Source organism: Phoxinus phoxinus, assembly GCF_949152265.1.
Source record: "Phoxinus phoxinus genome assembly, chromosome: 5".
In the NCBI taxonomy this organism is placed as follows: Eukaryota; Metazoa; Chordata; class Actinopteri; order Cypriniformes; family Leuciscidae; genus Phoxinus; species Phoxinus phoxinus.
Window position 1 is genome coordinate 42,677,570 of NC_136880.1, and position 22,885 is coordinate 42,700,454.

Sequence of the window (22,885 nt, forward strand, 5' to 3'; positions counted from 1 at the left end):
TAAGATCAAACTATTATGTATTATGTACTAAATATTATGTGCTTTATTATTATTTTTATTTATTTTTTCATATCAGGTTTGCATTTATTGTCATAAATTCAATAATCAAAAATTGAGAAAATAGAAGATGTAGGCTAGAAAGGGTCCAACTTTTATTATGGGGGAAAATATATGTTGACAAATTTACGACAATGTAGACTAAATTATATTAATTAATAATTATATTTTCACAACAAAACAGATGGTATTCATGGAAAACATGAGCTCTAATGCTGTAAAGGTCACAGGGAGACCAAAATATGTACTGAAAGTGCCAAATAAAACAAGACACTCACTGTTTGGTGGTAGTAATCCAATGCTGTTATATCGTTTTATGGCTCCTGACACGTAACTTGTGTGAGATGAATCTCTGGAATGTGATAAACCGTGCGTTGGGTATGATTGTGATCTGTTTGAAACACTGTTTGGTGGATGCAAGTCAATGCTGTTATATCGTTTTATGGCTCCTGACATGTAACTTGTGTGAGATGAATCTCTGGAATGTGATGAACCGAACATTGGGTCTGCTCCTGATCGTGATCTGAATGAACCATAAGCAGAACTTCCCACAGACCATGAATCAGATCCATCATCTCCACTCACTATAATAATGAAAGCAGAGAGCAGATCAGTAGAACATTTACAACATGAATGCATTTGACAGACACTTTATCCAAAGCAACTGGCATTGCATTGAAGGAATATATTCATCAGTTCATGTAATTGTAATTAATTCAGATGGTCAACTTTATGTCAACTCTTAATGGGTCAGGGAATGGATGGAAGATACACTTCATTTCTGAAATTTGGTTCACACAGAAACAGAACATTAGGTATATTACAATGTTCAATGTTGTTTGACCCTGCAGCTTTTGCCTGGTTTCCTATTGAATCTAAACAGGGTTTAGTGCTTTAGCGTGGTTTGGACTCCTATTACTCCCATAGACCTCTCAAGAAACGGCCCTCCATGATCACGCCCCATCCTGTGAGGGATGTGTCCGTCAAGACAGTTTTACGGAAACGACGCTCCCAACACCGAACCCTGGGGTAGAAACCAAGGCTTCTTCAATATCGCCAGGGAACGAAAGCATCTGATCGTACAGATCGTACCCTGATAGGAAGGTGGTTCTTTGGGCGGGTGTTAACACGCTCTTTTTTGTGTGTTGAGTCTCAACCCCAAGTAGTTTATATGGCCAAGAACCGAACCGGCATCTCCTGAGACTGGGCCAGTATCAGCCAGTCGTCGATATAGTTCAATACATGGATGCCCTGGAGCCTCAGCAGGGCAAGAGCTGCATCCATGCATTTGGTAAACCTGATATGGGAAAGCTTCGCGCCCAAAAGCAATCTCAGGAACTTCCTGTGAGAAGGAAGGATGGATATGTGGAAGTATGTGTCCTCGGACCTGATTTGACTCACGATGGTGGGAATAGTCAACATCCTAAACCTGAATCTCCTCAGAGAACGATCCTACTCACAGATCTATAATGGGACGCAACCCCCCATCCTTCTTTGGATCCAAGAAGTACTGGGAGAACCCGGACTCTTGCTCGGGAGGAAGAATACGTTCTATGGTCTCCTTCGCCAAGAGGGAGTGCATCTACTTCCTGGAAACCGGTGTGTCCCGAAGCGCACTTGACGGCGGAATATAGACATCGATTTCCTGAGGGTTCTGTGGAGGAGCAATTCTCACTCGCCCCTTCTCTTTTTCACAAGAACAATGGTCCTCAGATCCGTTTTCTTGCTTGAAGGCTTCGGGCGAGAGTGTTGCTTAGACCCACAAGCAATAACCTCAGTTTTATCATTATTACATTTGCTAGAAGTTGGTATATAACCAGATTTGAATCCTTCCTACATTTGATCTTACGATAATTTCTCCAATGTGAGTACATGACACAAAAAAACCTGTGGACGCCTCTCTTCCAGATGTGAAATTTATAAATCGCAAATGATTTTGAAATTGTGTGCAGCAGAATGGTTTCCGATCTCTGCATTGTAAATACTGCCTTATTAATGTCATTAACATGTAAAAGAGCACCAGTCAACGTCCAAATCTTTTACTTGAGAATGAAGCAGCAAGAATTGCTTAGATTTCCAAATACCTGCAGTAATCCGACTCTCTGTCACAAGGAAAGTGTGTATTTCTGCTAAGACCCTGACATGGCGATAAGCACTTTTCCACGACAAAGACCGTTTTTATAAACATGAACGTTGGCATGGATTTTAGAGTAAACACACTATAAGATCAATTATGTGTTCAGTTCACACGTTTAAAAAAAGATTAGGCCCATAGTCTAGAACAATGAGGAGGAAACATCTGAGACTAGATATTATTCATAAACTTTTATGATTTCACTCACTAGTCTGTGACCTGGATTCCTCTCTCCATTTGTCCAGTTGCTCTTCTGTTTTATATCTACCATCCTGTAAAATCTTTCTGTCTATTTCAAAATGGCAGCCGTTGTTTTGTGCCACGGTCTCCTCAATCTTCTCCAGCAGCTCCTTGATCTGAGTGTCGTCACTCCTGTTGTGATTTTTGAGAACATGAAACCTGTTCCCACATTTGTCCAGCAGCCACTGGAGATCCGGCCCTTCACTCTCGATGTATTGCTCTATAGATGTGTCTAACAGAGAGTCTTCATCAGTGAACAGCACTATAGTGTGACTCCAGACTCTCTCACCGAGAAGATCCAGATGCTCCTGCAATGCTGTTCTCTCAGTCTCTTTAAATCTAGTGTCCACACGTATGATCAGTAGTACAGCGTGAGGTCCTGGAGGACACAGAGACACACTGAGGATAATCTCCTGCTTCAGTAACTCAGGACTCTTCTCTACAGAGATATTAGACCACCATCCTGGAGCTTCAATGACAGTGATGTGTCTGTCTGCTACTTCTCCATGTCTCTTCACACACTGAGCAGATCTCTTCAAGCCAAACTCCTCTCTGCCCAGGATGGTGTTTCCAGCTGAACTCTTACCAGCTCCTCTATATCCCATCAACACAATCCTGAACTCTGAGAGATGTTGGGCGTCCCCTGCAACACATACAGAACAAACACACTTCTTAAGGTGGGTGACATCTTAAATCTTCTTAAATAATCTCTCTTTGTGAAAAAGGAGTTACTGAAGTTAAATTGTCCCTCTAAACAATGAATAAATCTCTCTCTTGTGTGTGTTCTCACCTGAGAAAGTATTATCAATGATCTTGTGGTTATTAAAGGCTATGTTGCAGGGTTTTTTTTTTTTTCAAAATGAATATATAACCTTGTATGAAATACCATATGAAAAGTAAATGCAGGATTTAAAATCGTTTTGCAAGACATAAGGGCACAAATTTAGTAGAAAACGTGACCGTTTCCTTGACCGTGTTGAAAAACCGCTTTTTTTCACCATCGCGTCATATTACGTCAGGACAGGGAGTCGTTTGCCGCCGGGCTCTGCGTTGTGCGTTTGCTCAGTGCTGAGTAGGTTGGTATTCAGTTGGAGCGGTCGTGATTCAGTGTGTTTTCGGTGGTTATTGTATTTCAATTAATCATCGTCGTGGTAAATGATTGTGAATTATGGCCTGTCAGGACATCGAGTCCACAGGTTTCCGAAGAATCCGAACAAGAAAAAGGACTGTGCTATATCCGTGCGCGTTTTGTGCAGGGTAAGAGACGGGACTTCACTTCTGCATCTGCTTTTAAAAACGCGGTAGTGTGTAGCGTTCACTATAGACCGGATTATTATAATTTCGGCGACATGGAGTTATTTGATGTCAAATGGAGTTATTTGACACGGCGATATGTGCACACTGTCCCGGCTCCTTCATCGGGTCGCCCGGTCCGTCGTCAGATTGTGTTTCGGCCGCCGGCGGGAAACATGACGGTCACGGATCCGTCAGAGATCACTTATTGTACATCAGATCTGTTTTACAAAATGCATAGGCTACATGTACCTGTCTTAATGTGCCTTATCTTAATTTAATTAACATATCCTACATAAACTTGTAATGTAATGGATTTATGTGTTTGTTATTAGTCTGAAGCCGACACTTATTATTATAAATATAATATATTAAGTTCATTTCCAATCTGTACTCCGAATTTTAATGTTTGTGCTGGCTGTTTCTACATATAAAGTTTTTATACAGTAAGACAGTTGTGATTGTGATTATTTTTGTACTCATTGTCACCAAATGGGGCCATTCAAAGCCTTAATAAAGTCCCTCTTCCTCTTGAAACTGTCTCCTAATGGCTGACATACACAACACATGCAGGTAAGGGTCTAAATAATAGCTTTACTTTTGCCTGATACATGATAATAATCTGTACAATATTGTGATCTGAGCATAGTGTTATACATATCGTCGGCTTACGTGAATACATCTATAAGCTAACACTGTTCTCTCATCGAGACCCGACTCCTGCCCCGTTCTCCTCAGACCACAGCTCAATGCGTCTCCTCTGACCGTTGTTTTGTCTAATCCTGGCCTGTCTCCTCTCTTGGCTTCATATGAGGCTCATAATTATATGGCTGAGGTCCGTCATACGAGGAAACATTTAGGCTACAATTTCCTCAGCGAACTGTCATTGCGATCCATTGCTTTCCTATTGTTTACTTTGACCGCTCTCCCTGCCGTCACGTCACTTCCGGTTTGGCGGTTTTCAAATGCGGAAGTAAAGTTTTCTCACAAAAACGACTCCAGAAGCCTAAATAGCGTTTTATAAGTATATGTTTATATTTAAATATAGTTCCTACAATATTTTTCTATACATTGGCTCACTGGGTACTCTAACCTGCAACATAGCCTTTAACACCAGCAAATACATGACTGTATTACATTTACATTCATTTACTAGATGGAAAGAAAACCAAAAAAGACCATTTGTGACTGCTTATAATTATAAAAGGCCGCCTAAATCGGCATAAACAGATCCAAAATCCTATCTGTTTTTACCAATATGAAAGCAGTAAAAGTTTTTCGCAAAAACTTTGAACATGTTGGCATTTCTTCTTTCATAAAAAATAGCCTCTAATCTTACAAATGAAAGAAAGTAATTTGTCATTTTACATGACATTTCTTTGCCTTAAAGGGCATATTGCAGGTTAGAGTACCCAAAAAGAATGTAGGAACTAGATTTAAATATAAACATATACTTATAAAACACTATTTATGCTTCTGGAGTCATTTTTGTGAGAAAATGTTACTTCCGCATTTGAAAACCAGCAAACCGGAAGTGACGTAACGGGAGGGAGTGCGGTCAAAGTAAACAATAAGAAAGCTATGGATCGCAATGACAGTTCAGACGCTGTGGAAATTGTAGGCTAAATGTTTAACGTTCCTCGTATGACGGACCTCAACGGTCAGAGGAGACACATTGAGTTGTGGTGTGAGGAGAACAGCCCTTACGAAAAAGTAGTTTAATCAAGTGTGCAATTAGTATACTACTTTTAAACTAAATATAAGAAAGTATACTTTCAGTCTACTTTTTATGTACTTCTCAGAAATATACTTCAAATTGCACTTAAGTGTACTTGACTTATACTAACAGAAAAGTCTAAGTATATTTGGCCTATACTTGTTGATCGAGATATACTTAAAAGTATAATTAAGTATTCTAAGTATTCTTGGCTTGTACTTGTGTTTACGATTATGATTGAGTAGCTTATAAAAAAAAACATATTACACACTGTCTTATAAACTAACATGTTCAAGTTTATATAGTAACAAGCTTTCATGGTGTATAGCTTATAGACTAGAGTAAATAAAATAAGCATGGAACTGAACCTGATCTTGTACAGCGATAATAATTACCCTTACGAAGAATACGTTTATTCAAGTGTTCTATTAGTATACTTCGTTCTTTTCAACTAAAAATAAGAAAGCATACTTTCAGTCTACATTTTATACACTTCTCAGAAATATACTTAAAATTACACTTAAGTGTACTTGACTTATACTGAGAGAAACGTTGAAGTATAATTGGCCTGTACTTGTACTCAATCTTTTGATCGAGATATACTTAAAAGGATAATTAAGTATTCAAAGTAATACTTGGCTTGTAGTGGTTTTAACTCTTTTGATCGAGTAGCATATTAATATACTTTTTTGTACATAGTTTTTCATATACAGTATTATGAAACTTACCTTGTTTAAAAATATTGATTAAAAATTTGACATAAAACAGATATGTTGCTAATTCTGCGTATCTGAATTTTTGTGTAGGCTAGTCCAATGGTAGTGTACATTGGAATTTACTTTAATTCTACTTTACTCTTTCCCCAATATTGACTGAAATTTTCAGCTATCCATTTTTTTCACTGTTATACGGTAGGGGGCGCTATGACACATCTTAGTACAGATTCAGAATCTCCGGATCAAAACAGAAGAAGAAGCTGAAACAAGTGATAGAAGATTGCTCACGCAAATGTAAAATAGCGTGATCATCAAACATTAAACAGCGTGTAAATCAAAACTGCTTAATGTTTCCAAATGAAATGAAGCGTAACACATGAAGAGAAAACTACTGAAGCTTTGGGGGTGTTGGACTCGATCTACTCCATCTGTGTTTTGATCATCGTTCTGGATCTGATCAAGGCGTAGTCTTTGACAAAAATTTGATTTTCTCAACATTTTTGTTTAAAATGTTGCCTTTCTTTATGAAACTTACCAACATTCAAGTGTCGATAAAAAAGGATGCATGAAGCTAATAAAATGTTTTTAAAAGTAAAGAACAGTTAAAGGTATTTTTCAAGTATAAAAAATTACATTTGAACAAGTAGTATAGGCCTACTGCAAGTGCAAAAATAATATATAAATAGTAAACTATAAGTATAATGTTATGTTCACTTACAAATACAGAACAAACACACTTCTTAAGGTGGGTGACATCTTAAATCTTCTTAAATAATCTCTCTTTGTGAAAAAGGAGTTTCTGAAATTAAATTGCCCCTCTAAACCAATGAATGAATCTCTCTCTTGTGCGTGTTCTCACCTGGGAAAGCATTATCAATGCACTGGTGGCTATTACCACCAGCAAATACATTACTGTATTACATTTACATTCATAGATGGAAAGAAAACCAAAAAAGACCATTTGTGACTGCTTATATTTATAAAAATAACTTTATGAAAAAACAGCCTAAATTGGCATAAACAGATCAAAAACTAATCTGTATACCAATTGTTAAAAAGGCCCATTGTAAATGTATTTGGATTTGTGTCTGTGAGACTTGTTCTAGCAATCAGCCAATGTCAGAGCACGCTGTCAAAGCAGCAATGGAAAGACACTAGGCTCCGCCCATCTCCAGCAGGTGGCATTGATTAGCCTTGATATTAAATGGCTCTGCATGGAGTGAATGTAGCAAACGGACTCGATGCTTTCTTGCCATTTGATGTGTGCGTATATGCTAAGAAAGTAAGTTGGTTTATGTATTTAACTTATGTTAACTGTTTGATTGTGTTTGTTTATATATTCCTTGTTTAAGGATACTTCACACAGAAGTAGTGATTTGATTTGTGTTCACGTATTCACATGATGTTGCTAATGGTTCATGGAAGCATTTCTGCTACATCATATTGTATATATTTATCTTGCTATTGAATTGTGTTTTTTGTTATGTTGATTATTATCTTGTATGTTTGTTTAGACCACACATACTCATGGAACTACGCATGTAATCATTTGCACTTACGTGCTAAACCTTGATTGAAGCTGTATGGGATTATTGTGGAGAAAATAAAGCTACAAAGAACTTTCATGCTGCTTCTTCATGTCTCTAACCGGACATCTGTGGTGAACTAGTCCCCCACTGGCAACCGCAAACTGATTGAAAGTCAACAGTTTTTAATATGGTCCATCGAGCCGGAGCCAGAGTTTCCCACAGTTATGGAGAAGCAGATTTCAGCTGAAGTCCCTGTTGTGCGGCCCAGAAGACAGTCATCTTTCCCAGCACGTTTGCAGGATTATGATTTGACTGGGTATAACCTACATAGATCCTTATCACCACCTAACTATTCTCATAAATCTTCTTGTGCTGCCTCTGTCGACGAGGATGTCAGGATGGACACCCCACAGGCAACAGCACATCAAAGTGATTATCATCTTCCGCAACAGTGGTATGTAACGGATCAGTGGGACCAGCAAATGGATGCCCTGCGGGAGGAAAATGCTGATTTAAGGAAACTCCACCGAGACCTGATTGCCACGGTTCAGCAGCTGAATGATGAGAGAGATGATCTTAAGCAGGCCAACAGTAAGTTTACGTCACAGATGTCTCAATTAGGAGATGAGGTGAAACAATTGCTAAGTTGGAAAAATCAGCAGTCACAACTTCCTGAGATATTATCTCCACTTCCTGTATCTGGTCGGTCAAAGACCCGAGACCGCCCTAACCCAGTACCAGCCCCACGAAGGCCAAGAGGAATTGAGCAGGTATCACATGCCCAGGCATCTCATGAAGCATTGCAATATAGTAGAACAACGGAAAGTTCGGAAAGCTCAGAGGATTCAAGCAGTCAAGAAAGCTATTCCTCTTCTGTTGATGATGGCATGAGAAACCTACACCTGCGCTCATCCAGGCACCAAAAGGCTAACACCAGCCCACCAGTTGACAGACAGATTAATAGAGGTCAAGATGGAAGACCTGAAGTCAACATGGTTCGAACAAGTCATGTCCGATCTCCCTCTCCACAAGCTTCGTTCAGGCCACGGTACGAGCTATCATCAAGGGGTAGAAGTCATCACCACTCTCCAAGTTCATCGGTTGAAAGAGTATATCGTGGACCTACTCCTACCATTCCTGACCTGATTCATCCAAACCCTAGAGAGTTTGCACGCCTTAAGATTGCTTTGGAAAACATTCTGCCAATCGATTCCACGGAGCGCTTCAAATTCCATATTCTGCTAGAACATCTCAAGCTTGAAGAAGCTCAGCTAATTGCTGAATCTTACAGCAGTTCAAGACATCCTTACTCCAAAACCATGGGTGCCCTCAATAAGCAGTATGGCCAGCCACATCAGATGGCGTTGCAGCGCATATTGGAATTGATGGAGGGACCAAGCATCAACACTGGAGATAGCAAAACCTTCCGAATGTATGCTCTGAGGGTGAGATCCTTGGTGGGAATGTTGCGACAATTAGGTAAGCCTGGAAAAGTAGAATTGAAATGTGGATCTCATGTGTCCAGACTTCTGACTAAATTGCCACATGATCTGCAGAGCAGTTTCAGAAGATTCATCTATCCATTAGGTATAAAGATTCCTACCCTCCTTGACTTCTCAGACTGGTTAGAATATGAAATCCAAGTGCAAGAAGATTCCACAAGATATGCAAGCCACTCTGGTAGAGGGTACTCATTCAGGTCATCTTGGGATCCACCAAGGAAGGTAAAATCATTCCACAAAGGGACAGAAGTTCTGCTCGGCACTGAGAAATACCCTTCAGCACCTCCATCATTTGTCACAGTTAAGACCACCCTGGCAAACCTTTATTGCCCTTACTGTGATAATAACAAACACTCTTTGAATAACTGCGACAATTTCTCTCGACTTTCCAAATTTCAGAGGCAAAATTGGATTAAGGGCAACAACAGATGTTGGCGCTGTGGACGGGGCCATAGATCGGCAGAGTGTAATCTTAAGATGCGATGCAAAGCATGTAATGGGCGTCACTTGCTTGTTCTTCATGAAGTTAATGCACGGAGTAGGGAGAAAACCGTAGATGGAGAGGATCCATCTGCTCACCCTATCAGGGGTGAGGCCGCCAAGGATGTGTTATTCATTGACAAGCCCCCAGGAAGTCGGAAGGTACTGTTGAAAATATGTAAAGTCATTCTGAGAAATGGAGATCGATCCATGAAAGCTTACGCCATTCTTGATGATGGCTCCGAAAGGAGCATTTTACTGCACACTGCGGCTAGCCAGCTGAAATTGAGAGGTAAACCGGAGGACTTACCCCTGCGCACAGTCAGACAAGAGTTAAAGGTCCTGCATGGGGCGGCTGTATCCTTCAACCTTTCACCAGCCTGTCAGCCAGACAAGGTATATCCAATTAGCGGAGCTTTCACTGCGCCAGAGCTGGGGCTGGGAGTGCACTGTCATCCTGTTAAGGCTTTACGGAAAAGGTACCGTCACCTTAAAGGACTGCCCCTCCAAGAGATTAAAGCTGGTCATCCAGTTTTGCTCATTGGATCGGACTACCCTCATCTAATTACTCCAGTAGAACCAGTTCGTTTGGGCCCACCAGGAGGACCAGCAGTGATTAGAACTCTCCTGGGGTGGACTTTGCAAGGACCAGTTCAGGCTCTACATCATCGCCTCACAGAGCAACAATGTCTGTTCACAAGTTTGTCACCTTCTGTTACTCTGCATGAACAAGTTGAACGACTCTGGCAGATGGATGTCCTTCCTTGGAGGGATGAGAACATGAGTACTAGATCAGTACAAGACCAGCAGTCATTAAAACTACTGGAGCAAAAAACTGTCAGAGTTAAAGTCGATGGGATTCAGCGATATGCTACCCCACTGCTCAGAGTTCAAAATATGCCCTCACTTCATGCACCTAAGACAGCAGTAATGCCTCATCTAAGAAGCCTAGAGCGTCGGCTCGGTAAGTCTCCGGAGCAAGCAGCTATCTACCAGGCTGAGATTAAACGACTGGAGGAGGCAGGTTACATTGTTGAACTACAGTCAGGAGCAGAAGACACTCCAGTAAGTTGGTATATCCCACACCATATGGTTGAACATAACGGGAAACATCGAGTGGTCTTCAACTGTTCATTCAGGTTTCAAGGAAACAACCTCAATGAACTGTTGCATCCAGGACCTACACTGACTTCCTCCTTACTGGCGGTGCTACTAAGATTTAGAGAACATTCTATCGCCATCAGTAGCGACATTAAAGGAATGTTCCACCAGATAAGACTCCTTGCTGAAGATCGACCCCTTCTCCGTTTCTTATGGAGAGAGCAAGAAAGAGAAGTGCAGCCCAGAGTCTATGAATGGCAAGTTCTCCCCTTTGGGACCACTAGTAGCCCATGTTGCGCCGTCTTTGCCTTACAGAAGCATATCTTGGAAAGTTGTCAGCCAGGTGGAAAGTTACAGGATGCTGTACTGAAGGCATTTTATGTTGACAATTACCTGCAAAGTCTGCCTTCTGTAGATGAAGCAAGGCTCATGGTGGACCAGTTGCAGAGTAACTTAGCAGATGGAGGATTCGAACTCAGGCAATGGGCCAGTAATGCGCCTTCCACCATCAGTCACTTACCAGCGGCATCCAGATCGGGCAGTGCTGAGCAATTGATTGCCAAGGGTAATGCCTCAAACTGTGAATCAGTGCTTGGATTGCAGTGGAACTGTCAGAATGATACTTTGTCTTATAAGCTCTCTGCTGTAAAATGCCAAGAAGTTACTATGCGCAATATATATAAAGTGCTCGCCAGTCAATATGATCCTCTTGGCTACATCATCCCGTACACCACACGTGCAAAGATGATTGTGCAGCGATTATGGGATAAAAGAAGAGATTGGGATGATCCCAAGTTACCTGAAGATTTGGTGAATGCATGGAACAGATGGACAGAGGAACTCAGTGACTTGCAAAAGATAGTCCTACCCAGATGCTACTGTACTGCACCAAAGGATGATCTTTCCAGCCAGCGAGATATCCATATCTTCTGTGACGCGTCTGAGTCAGCTTATGGGTCGGTCGCATATCTTCGAACAGAAGACCGGCAGGGAGAAGTGGAGATCACATTCATAGTGGCCAGATCCAGAGTGGCTCCAAAGAAACGGCTGTCAATCCCTCGTCTAGAACTATGTGCGGCCCTGACAGGTGCGCAAGTAGCCAAGACTCTTCAGAAGGAATTGACTTTGCCTATTCGACAAGTTTTCATTTGGACTGATGCCACCACGGTTTTGACCTGGATTAGATCCGAATCCTGTCGATTCAAGGTTTTCGTTGGTACAAGGGTGACAGAGATTCAGGACCTTACCAGCCACTGTGAATGGCGCTATGTGCCTTCGGATAGGAACCCGGCAGATGATATCACCCGAGGGAAAAGGCTGGCAGAACTAGGTCCACAAAGTCGTTGGAATACAGGGCCCCCATTCCTTAGTCTCTCATCTGATCAGTGGCCGGTTACACCCCCATCCTCTCTTGTTGACAGTGAAGAACTAAGAAACTCTACATTCTGTGGTCTGACTGCACATACTGCACATTGTTTGTCCATGCCCGATCCAAGGAAATTTCTGACTTTTCAAGAATTACTGACAGCCACTACAGAATCTCTCAAGAAAAATGGGACGAATCTATCTGCTGAAGACTTTCAACAAGCGGAGATATCTATCCTTCAGCAAGCCCAATGGGAAAGTTTTCCCTCTGATATGGCACAACTTACAGCAGGGAAACAACTGAATAGCAACAGCCGGCTTCTTAGCCTGGCTCCTGATCTTGACTGTGTAAGTCACCTCCTTAGGGTAGGAGGTCGTCTTCGCCGCTGTGAGGAGATTGAGCCTGGGTTGATGCATCCTATTGTGCTTGATTCCCATCATCCTGTCACTACCCTTCTCATTAAGGACTATGATACCAAGCTGCTTCACCCAGGACCTGAGAGAGTACTGGCAGAAATGCGCAGAAAATACTGGATCCTTCGGGGTAGGGAAGCAATCCGACGGTACCAGCGCAAAGATTGTCTAGTGTGTCAGAAGTTTCGTAAAAACCCACAGATACCTAGAATGGCAGATCTGCCTCCAGCCAGACTACGTCTCTTCAAACCCGCCTTTCATTCTACTGGTATTGACTGTTTCGGGCCATATATAGTCAAAATTGGACGCAGAAATGAGAAGCGCTGGGGTATTCTGTTCAAGTGCATGACGACTCGTGCGGTGTACATCGACCTCCTTCCAAGACTTGATACTGACTCCTTCCTTATGGCCCTCAGGCGATTTGTATCCCGACGTGGGAAGCCTCTGGAAGTTTTATGTGATCAAGGTACGAACTTTAAAGGAGGGGAAAGGGAGTTACAACAGGCATTTGATGAACTAGTTCCCGAGCTTAAGGAACAGCTTGCCGGTCAGCAGATTATCTTCCGTTTCAACCCACCTCATGCCCCACATTTTGGTGGGTGTTGGGAACGGGAGATTCGTTCCCTGAAACAAGCTCTACAAGTCACTCTGGGAACTCAGGCTATACCCGAGGAAACTCTTCTTACTACACTCGTTGAGATCGAAGGGATCTTAAATTCTAAACCCCTTGGGTATACCTCCTCTGATGCCTCTGATCCAATTCCTATTACTCCTAATTCATTGCTTATGGGTCGGCCTGATTCGTCCCTTCCTCAAGTGATATACCCTCAAAGTGAACTATTGAGTCGACGTCGTTGGCGTCACAGCCAAGTCCTAGCAGATCACTTTTGGAAGCGGTTTATCAAGTTCTATTTGCCTGGTCTTCAGACTCGTAGCAAGTGGCAACGAGAGTCACCTGAAATCAAGGTTGGAACTACCGTTATGATTGTGGACCCTCAATTTCCCAGGGCCTTGTGGCCCACTGGTCAGATCTCGCAAGTATTCCCTGGGGTGGATGGTAAAGTCAGGACTGTTGAAGTGAGAATTAAGGACAAGTTTTATGTGCGACCTGTGGCTAAGGTTATACAGCTGCCTGGGATTCCAGACTAAAATTGGACTTTGACCTTTTTATAATGGGCAGATTTCTTTATTCTTTAGAAATCTGGGGGCGGCTGTTAAAAAGGCCCATTGTAAATGTATTTGGATTTGTGTCTGTGAGACTTGTTCTAGCAATCAGCCAATGTCAGAGCACGCTGTCAAAGCAGCAATGGAAAGACACTAGGCTCCGCCCATCTCCAGCAGGTGGCATTGATTAGCCTTGATATTAAATGGCTCTGCATGGAGTGAATGTAGCAAACGGACTCGATGCTTTCTTGCCATTTGATGTGTGCGTATATGCTAAGAAAGTAAGTTGGTTTATGTATTTAACTTATGTTAACTGTTTGATTGTGTTTGTTTATATATTCCTTGTTTAAGGATACTTCACACAGAAGTAGTGATTTGATTTGTGTTCACGTATTCACATGATGTTGCTAATGGTTCATGGAAGCATTTCTGCTACATCATATTGTATATATTTATCTTGCTATTGAATTGTGTTTTTTGTTATGTTGATTATTATCTTGTATGTTTGTTTAGACCACACATACTCATGGAACTACGCATGTAATCATTTGCACTTACGTGCTAAACCTTGATTGAAGCTGTATGGGATTATTGTGGAGAAAATAAAGCTACAAAGAACTTTCATGCTGCTTCTTCATGTCTCTAACCGGACATCTGTGGTGAACTAGTCCCCCACTGGCAACCGCAAACTGATTGAAAGTCAACAGTTTTTAATACCAATATGAAAGCAGTAAAAGTATTTCACATGTTGACATTTTTCGCTCATAAAAATATCTTCTAATCTTACTAATGTCCATTTTACATGACATATTTTTGCCTTAGTTGGAGCTCCAAATAAAATATAGATCATCCAGCAGTCTAGTAGTTTTTACTTGTAATTTACTTTCGAAGTGTTTGATGGGACTCACTTCCTGGGGCTTCAGAACAGCGACAAACATGAAGTGTGTCTATCGGTGTAAAGCTGATGTTTAAGATCATATTCTAGTATGTCACATAGTACAAAACCTTTTACATTTTACAAAAATATCTATAGGGTGTGTTAGCTTTCCTGGAGCTCAAACAGTAGAGCGTTGGCGCTTGCAATGTCAAGGTCATGGGGTCAATTCCCAGGGAAAGCAAGAAGTGATAAGAATGTAAATGTGTACCTTGATATGTAATGTAAGTCGCTTTGGATAAAAGCGTCTGCCAAATACGTAAATGTAAATGTGTTACCATCTTTGGAAAAGGGTGTATGGTATATATGTGTGAGCTGAGCAAAAATCTGGACTTGTCTTCTGCAGAAGATGCTCGGCTTTGTTGTAAAATAAAGTCTTACATTTCTGGCATCAAAGATCTCTGAGAAGTGATTTTCCACAAAAGAGAGAAACCACAACAGAACACATCTATTGGGAATGCCTCTACAAATAGCGGTTAATGACTAGAAGTTTCTGGCTATTATTGCTGTGACTGTTACATTTTCATGATGTACGTAATATACTCAGTGTGTATCTGCACTATAAAGTATGTGGACTCACTCATCTGTGATCTGATGTTTTCTCTCCTGTTTTGCATCTTCTTCATTCGTTCTTCTGTTCTCTCTTCCTCTGCTCTTCTTCTCTCTTTCGTCTCCTGTAAAATCTTTCTGTCTATTTCAAAATGGCAGCCGTTGTTTTGTGCCACGGTCTCCTCAATCTTCTCCAGCAGCTCCTTGATCTGAGTGTCGTCACTCCTGTTGTGATTGTTGAGAACATGAAACCTGTTCCCACATTTGTCCAGCAGCCACTGGAGATCCGGCCCTTCACTCTCGATGTATTGCTCTATAGATGTGTCTAACAGAGAGTCTTCATCAGTGAACAGCACTATAGTGTGACTCCAGACTCTCTCACCGAGAAGATCCAGATGCTCCTGCAATGCTTTTCTCTCAGTCTCTTCAAATCTAATGTCCACACGTATGATCAGTAGTACAGCGTGAGGTCCTGGAGGACACAGAGACACACTGAGGATAATCTCCTGCTTCAGTAACTCAGGACTCTTCTCTACAGAGATATTACACCATCCTGGAGCTTCAATGACAGTGATGTGTCTGTCTGCTACTTCTCCATGTCTCTTCACACACTGAGCAGATCTCTTCAAGCCAAACTCCTCTCTGCCCAGGATGGTGTTTCCAGCTGAACTCTTACCAGCTCCTCTATATCCCATCAACACAATCCTGAACTCTGAGAGATGTTGGGCGTCCCCTGCAACTAATACAGAACAAACACACTTATAAAGGTGGGTGACATCTTAAATCTTATTAAATAATCTCTCTTTGTGAAAAAGGGGTTTCTGTAATAAGGTTCACCTTATCTGTATGTGTGTCAAACTATACGTTATTGATTAAAAATAACATAAGTGTATCTCACATTAATTAAACTCTTAAATCAGAGTTGAACAAAAGTTATCGGTGGGCAATAATTATGGAGAAAAGAAAATTGCTTAATTTCAATGATCTGCAGACAAAAACAACAGAACACACTGATTAAGCAAAACTAAATCCCAAAAAGCTTCAGAATAATGTTTTCAGAAAGTATATTCTTTTAAAATTATTAAGTTTTCCCTCTAAACCAATGAATAAATCTCTCTCTTGTGCATGTTGTCGACTGGGAAAGTATTATCAATGCACTGGTGGCTATTACCACCAGCAAATACATGACTGTATTACATTTACATTCATTTAATAAATGGAAAGGAAGCCAAAAAAAGACCATTTGTGACTGCATATATTTAAAAAATAAGTTTATGGGAAAAAAACCCAGCCTAAATTGGCATAAACTGATCCAAAATCTAATCTGTATTGACCAATATGAAAGCAGTAAAAGTGTCTCGCAAAAAACTGTGAACCTGTTGACATTTTTTCACTCATAAGAATAGCTTCTAATATTACAAATGTCAATTTTACATTACATATTTTTGCCTTAGTTGGAGCTCCAAATAAAATATAGATCCACCAGCAGTCTAGTAGTTTTTACTTGTAATGCACTTTCAAAGTGTGTTTGACGGGACAAACATGAGGCGTGTCTATCGGTGTAAAGCTGATGTTTAAGATTATATTCAAGACGAGATGTTTGCAGGTTTATTGTATTGTTTTCTATGGATTAGGTAAAGGGATTTCCATTATCAGAAGCACACTCTATGAAGAACATGATTGTTTAAGAAATGAAAGCGCTTATTTCCTCCAGTAACAGATTTTAGGGGCCGTCACTGTGAGCTGCTTTGAACACATCTATTGGGAATGCCTCTACAAATAGCGGTTAATGACTTGAAGTTTCTGGCTATTATTGCTGTGACTGTTACATTTTCATGATGTACGTAATATACTCAGTGTGTATCTGCACTATAAAGTATGTGGACTCACTCATCTGTGATCTGATGTTTTCTCTCCTGTTTTGCATCGTCTTCATTCGTTCTTCTGCTCTCTCTTCCTCTGCTCTTCTTCTCTCTTTCGTCTCCTGTAAAATCTTTCTGTCTATTTCAAAATGGCGGCCGTTGTTTTGTGCCACAGTCTCCTCAATCTTCTCCAGCAGCTCCTTGATCTGAGTGTCGTCACTCCTGTTGTGATTGTTGAGAACATGAAACCTGTTCCCACATTTGTCCAGCAGCCACTGGAGATCCGGCCCTTCACTCTCGATGTGCTGCTCTATAGATGTGTCTAACAGAGAGTCTCCGCCAGTGAACAGCACTATAGTGTGACTCCAGACTCTCTCACTGAGAAGATCCAGATGCTCCTGCAATGCTTTTCTATTGGTCTCTTTAAATGTGTAGTCCACACGTATGATCAGTAGTACAGCGTGAGGTCCTGGAGGACACAGAGACACACTGAAGATAATCTCCTGCTTCAGTAACTCAGGACTCTCCTCTACAAAGATATTACTCCACCATCCTGGAGCTTCAATGACAGTGATGTGTCTGTCTGCTACTTCTCCATGTCTCTTCACACACTGAGCAGATTTCTTCAAGCCAAACTCCTCTCTGCCCAGGATGGTGTTTCCAGCTGAACTCTTACCAGCTCCTCTATATCCCATCAACACAATCCTGAACTCTGAGAGATGTTGGGCGTCCCCTGCAACACATACAGAACAAACACACTTAGGCTATCCTGTTGTGTGTGCTTTCTGAACAGTTAACAAGAAAGCTTCACTAAAAATATGCTAATTATAATAATACAAATGCCGAATGAGTTACGCTAATCATTATCCATGGGCCATGGTTAACTAAAATATGAAGAAATGAGAATTATTTAATTTTCTCAATCAGGATAAAACAAAAACACAGATAAAACTCAGGGTAAATTGCCATTTGTTGCAAAAATAACATGTTTTCAGTAATTATATATCCTTTAAAAATATGCAACGTGTAAAAAGGCGAACTAAATTAAGAAATAATCTCTCTTGCGCGCGTGTACACTCTTGGCATGAGCATATTGCACAGCCACACACACATTAAATTAAATGCATGACTGTATTCTGCAAATAAAACTAAAACACAATCCGTGACAAGCCGTATGTATAGGAAACGAGTATGGAGAACAAAGTGTAGTAGGCTATTACAAATAAAATCTTAGCTGTATAGACCAATTTGAAAGTGAAAGCAGTAGCGATGTCTCACAGAAACAGTAACGTTAGGCTAAACACGTCGAGTTTGATTCAAAGTAATTTTTACTATGAACTAACAAGAAAAAGACGATTAGTTTTTAAAATAATAAATGCTTACTTGAGTCCATGTTCGTTCACACTGTCTCAGTCGGAGTTTCAGAATAAATGTAGGTTTACCAGCACTCTAGCCTAGTGTTTATCACTCGATGCTGATATTACTGGTTTGACTGGATTTGCTTCAGGACAGTGGCGCACACGGGCGGGTCTACAGGTGTAGGTGTGCTCAAGTCTCTGGGAAGCTCGTGTTTAAGAAGTGGTTAGTCTACTTTCCTTTGAAAACAGTTGGCAACACTGGTTAGTCGTGTTTACGACGGCACTGTGTTCAAATCACTTTCTTCGGTGTAAGATGGCAGTGCACTTTCTCTTAATTACACAAAAATACAGCAAGGGTCTTATACTTTACTTTACTTCTAGAAAATGAAGAACAAGGAAAGTGCATCAGGTGTGTTTTGCTTTTTTATGTTTTTAATTCATTTATGAAGCCACAAACTTTATCGTTACATATTATATTGTTATAATATAATGCTATCATACGGTTTGTGCAGGCAATTAACTTACTAAGCTGTAAATAGAAAAGCCGGACAATATCACTGCTAAATACCTTTATGTATTGTGGTATTCCGCCATGTTTCTCACGGCACACCCCCAATTCATAAAGATTGGGGCTTTTTTTTTTATTAAATTTATTTTATTATTATTATTACATACATGTTCATTTTATACTTTAGTTGTTTTTGTTATTCTTTGTTTTATACATTGAACTAAATAATAAAAAAGGGGCTTAAAGAAAATCCCAAATTTGTATTAACAACATTATGGTGTGGCGTTCATGACTTGAACGGAGGTGATGTTCGAGGTTATTTTACACATACACAAACAATTTTAAAAAAGCAATAATCTTTAAATCCATATATTTTTGAAAAAAGTGACTTCACCTGGCAAATTTAAACTAGTCTTAATCCCACATTGAATATATAGCCTATCATATACTTTTTTATTTAAATTATTAAGTCTCCCTGCCAGGTCCGGATTAACCATTAGGGCAACTGGGCACTTGCCCAGGGGCACAGGACATCTAAGGGGCCCTGGGCACCGTCAAATATTATGTTAGATTAGGGGTGTGCGATATCACGATTTTTGATCGTGGACGATTAAAATGTCTCCACGATCTGCTTTTGAAGAAATATCGTAGTATCGTGTATTCTATCAGTTTGCAGTTCTGGCGCCTCCGTCTCAACTGTACAGCGCGACGTATATTCACATGAAATGCAGAGGAACGGGACACTGTAATTTATAAAAATTAATTATTTGCATGTGCTTTAAAGCCTTACCGGTTAAACATGTAATTCGCTGCTGATGCGCTGTTCTAACGGGCGGTTTTCTGAGCGCAATAACGTTACACCCGACGCGCACACATGCACTAAAAGCCTGTCTAACAGCGCCCGTTACTGGACTAAGTTATCTTTCGAGTCTTATTGCTCTAATACTGTCAAATACACACAAGGTTTACATAAACAAAGTTGGTTATGTCTAAAGTGAAAGAACAGTAGAAAAAAATCAGAAAAAAAAATTGATTGTCAAATGTGTGTATATTAGACTCGTTGCGTGCGGATCTTAAAGAGACAGTAGCCCTAATAGTAAACATGCAGCCGCTTGTCCTTAAAGCGATAGATAGTTACCCAAAAATAAAAAAGATGTCGTTATTTACTCACTCACTCTAATGTTGTTCCATACCTGTATTAATTTCTTTCTTGTGCTGAACACAAAAGAAGATATTTTGAGGAGTGTGGCTAACCGGGCGGTTGCTGGTCCCCATTGACTACCATAGTAGGAAACAAGTCATTGTGCCCAGGGGCCTCTGAACTCTTAATCCGGCCCTGCTCCCTGCAGTCGATAATTATATCCATTAAAATTCATGTTTGATAATCAAAATGACATATTAAAACAATGTGAACATCATTTCTTCATGCCCTAAAATACCTTGCTTTTTAATTCTTGTTTGTGTATATCCCCTTTTCCTTTCCTCATGTCTCAGCTTCAGCCATGTAGGATTGCGAGGGAAGGACGCGAGGAAAGAGAATAAGGGCCGTTCACACCAAGGACGATAACTATAAAGATAACGATAAAGATAACTCTATATGCGTCCACACCAACGACCGATAGCGGTCTTTTTATTCTAAGCACGCTATGTCATCCGTCTTAAAGGATAATTCCGGTATTTAACACCTTGAGTCTATATTGTAGTTTGTTTTGGATGAACAAGAGTGGTGGACAACATTTTTTTGACTGGTTCCTCTCTCGAGTTTTTGACTATATAAGAATTGGCCATGGACCCATTTAACATTGGAGTCAATGGGCATGTCCGAAAATGTCATTAAAACAACCTTTAACATTATTTTTCAAAACTGTTAAACTCACCGAGTGATTAGTGATGTTAGTTGATGTTCCAGAAACAAAAAGTGTTGCGAAATACAGTTTCTGTCGTGTTTTATTCGTCATTTTGTAAAATCTCATTGAATTCTGTTGAAGGACTGAGTGCTCGTTAATATAAATGCGCTAACGGAAACGGAAAGGGGGCTGTTTACATTTGGTCGATGTAGTCTTTTTGCTCGCTTCCGTTTCTCATAAGGCTAGCGAGCAGAACTCTTTACCGCAGTTTTTGACCGCACAAATTCTAACCATATTGAAAGACGTGACCACTGACCAGTGCAATATGAAGTTGAACTCGACTGTGACCGTGAGTGTCCCGCGAGACATAAACATCGGTTATCGCCATCAAGTGGTCGGGAGTGTGCTAACGCTTCAGATTCAAATATTGAGCGGAAGTTACACTGTTGTGAAGTCTCTGAAAAAATAGTTCCACTATAGCAAAATAAACGGATTGGAATCATATATTGCGACGATATATTGTTTATAATCATCAACGAACATCACTAACCACTCGGTGAGTTTAACAATTTTGTAAACAAACATTATTGGCTGTTTTAATGACATTTTCGGACATGCCCATTGACTCCAATGTTAAATGGGTCCATGGCCAATTCTTTTATAGTCAAAAACTCGAGAGAGGAACCATTGTCAAAAAAATGTTGTCCACCACTCTTGTTCATCCAAAACAAACTACAATATAGACTCAAGGTGTTAAATACCGGAATTACCGGTGGGGGCTTGTGTGTGTGTGTGTCAGAATTGACGTCAGGTGAGTGTGGATTGCATCAATTTGCTCCTGATCTTCAAAGCACTTGTTGGTCAAGCCACTTTGATTTCTTTCGGCCACCGATGATGGACTGTGCAGAGAAAATAGAAAATGACATTAAAACCATGTCCATGTATGTCTCTGTAAGTCGTTTATTTATAGACAAGCTATTGGAATGCAGTTTAAAAAGAGAGATGGGTGTTTATAGTTTATACAAGTTTAGAGAGAGAGATTTTCATTTCCTTAAGTAGCTAAAGCACACACACACCTTTATGAGATGCAAGTTAAAGAGAACTTGGTAAAGACAGAGTATGATAAACCCCACATTAAGTGCACATACCCTACATTTTAGTCCAGATAAGCTATTTTAAGAAAAATTTATATTAATATATAAATTAGATAATTAGATCATCTCATTTATAAGAAACAACTCAAACCAGAATCTACATTCAAATCATATGGGAAAAGTTTTTAATGTGGGTTTTATCATGTAAAACCCGCCATGGGCTAGCTACCCGTGGTTGCGGGATCCAGCACGTGTGGTGTATGGGTCCCACCCACATATAGCTACGAAAAGTTCTAAGGAAAAAATACCCCCTGAGCCAGCGAGAGCGGGGGCGGAAGATGGCTCATCGGCAGACAACCCGGTAACGAACACAGGAACGGAAAAGACTACGAGATTGATGATCAGCTTACCTGAGGCTCCGACAGCTACAGCAGGACGTAGGCTTCAGCACTGCATCTGTGGTTGGACAAAGGTTACTTCCACCCAAGGCCTGAAAATACACCAGGGCAAGAAAGGGTGCCTAAGGAAGGGTCAACAGGGAAGTCGCATCGACAGCTACTTTCTGAGAAGCAGGCCGAGTCAGTCGACAGAAGTTCAGCAGCAGGACACACACCACAGTCTGCAGGACATCAACACCCCTGTCCCAGAGGAGGAAGAACAAGGCACAGGAGAGCAACCTGAAACCAACCCATTGCGACCAACAGCAGAGAAGAAGACCCAGGGGCGAAGGCCATTAGTCAAGTGGCCAAAGTCCTGCGACAAGGCGCTGTGGAAGGAGGTCAACACTGATATCTGCAACATACTGGAAGGGATCAGAGCTACAACCATGAAGAAGCTGGAAAGAATGGGCGATCTTATCTATGCCTATGGGGTGGAACGGTTCGGAGTGGTCGAAGGCAAACGAGCTACTCCATTAATCCCCACCAAATCCAGAAGGCAGATAGAAATAGACCGCCTAGTCAAGGAGAGGAGGCAGCTGAAGAAGCAATGGAGGAAGGCCACAGAGGAAGAGAAGGAAGGT

The 22,885-nt window shown here is 40.8% G+C and overlaps 2 protein-coding genes across 2 annotated transcripts in view; both read right to left on the reverse strand.

Moving 5' to 3' along the window:
- Positions 1-22,885, reverse strand: part of map2k2b (mitogen-activated protein kinase kinase 2b) — a 529,628-nt gene that overhangs the window by 177,217 nt on the left and 329,526 nt on the right. The gene's annotated exons all lie outside the window — the stretch shown is intronic.
- LOC306999010 (uncharacterized protein) overlaps positions 1-22,885 on the reverse strand; it is a 98,467-nt gene that overhangs the window by 32,352 nt on the left and 43,230 nt on the right. Inside the window, 4 exon segments of the mRNA XM_079613406.1 lie at positions 336-641; positions 2,400-3,074; positions 15,227-15,934; positions 17,086-17,790. Of these exon segments, the coding sequence (XP_079469532.1) occupies positions 336-641; positions 2,400-3,074; positions 15,227-15,934; positions 17,086-17,790 (2,394 nt within the window).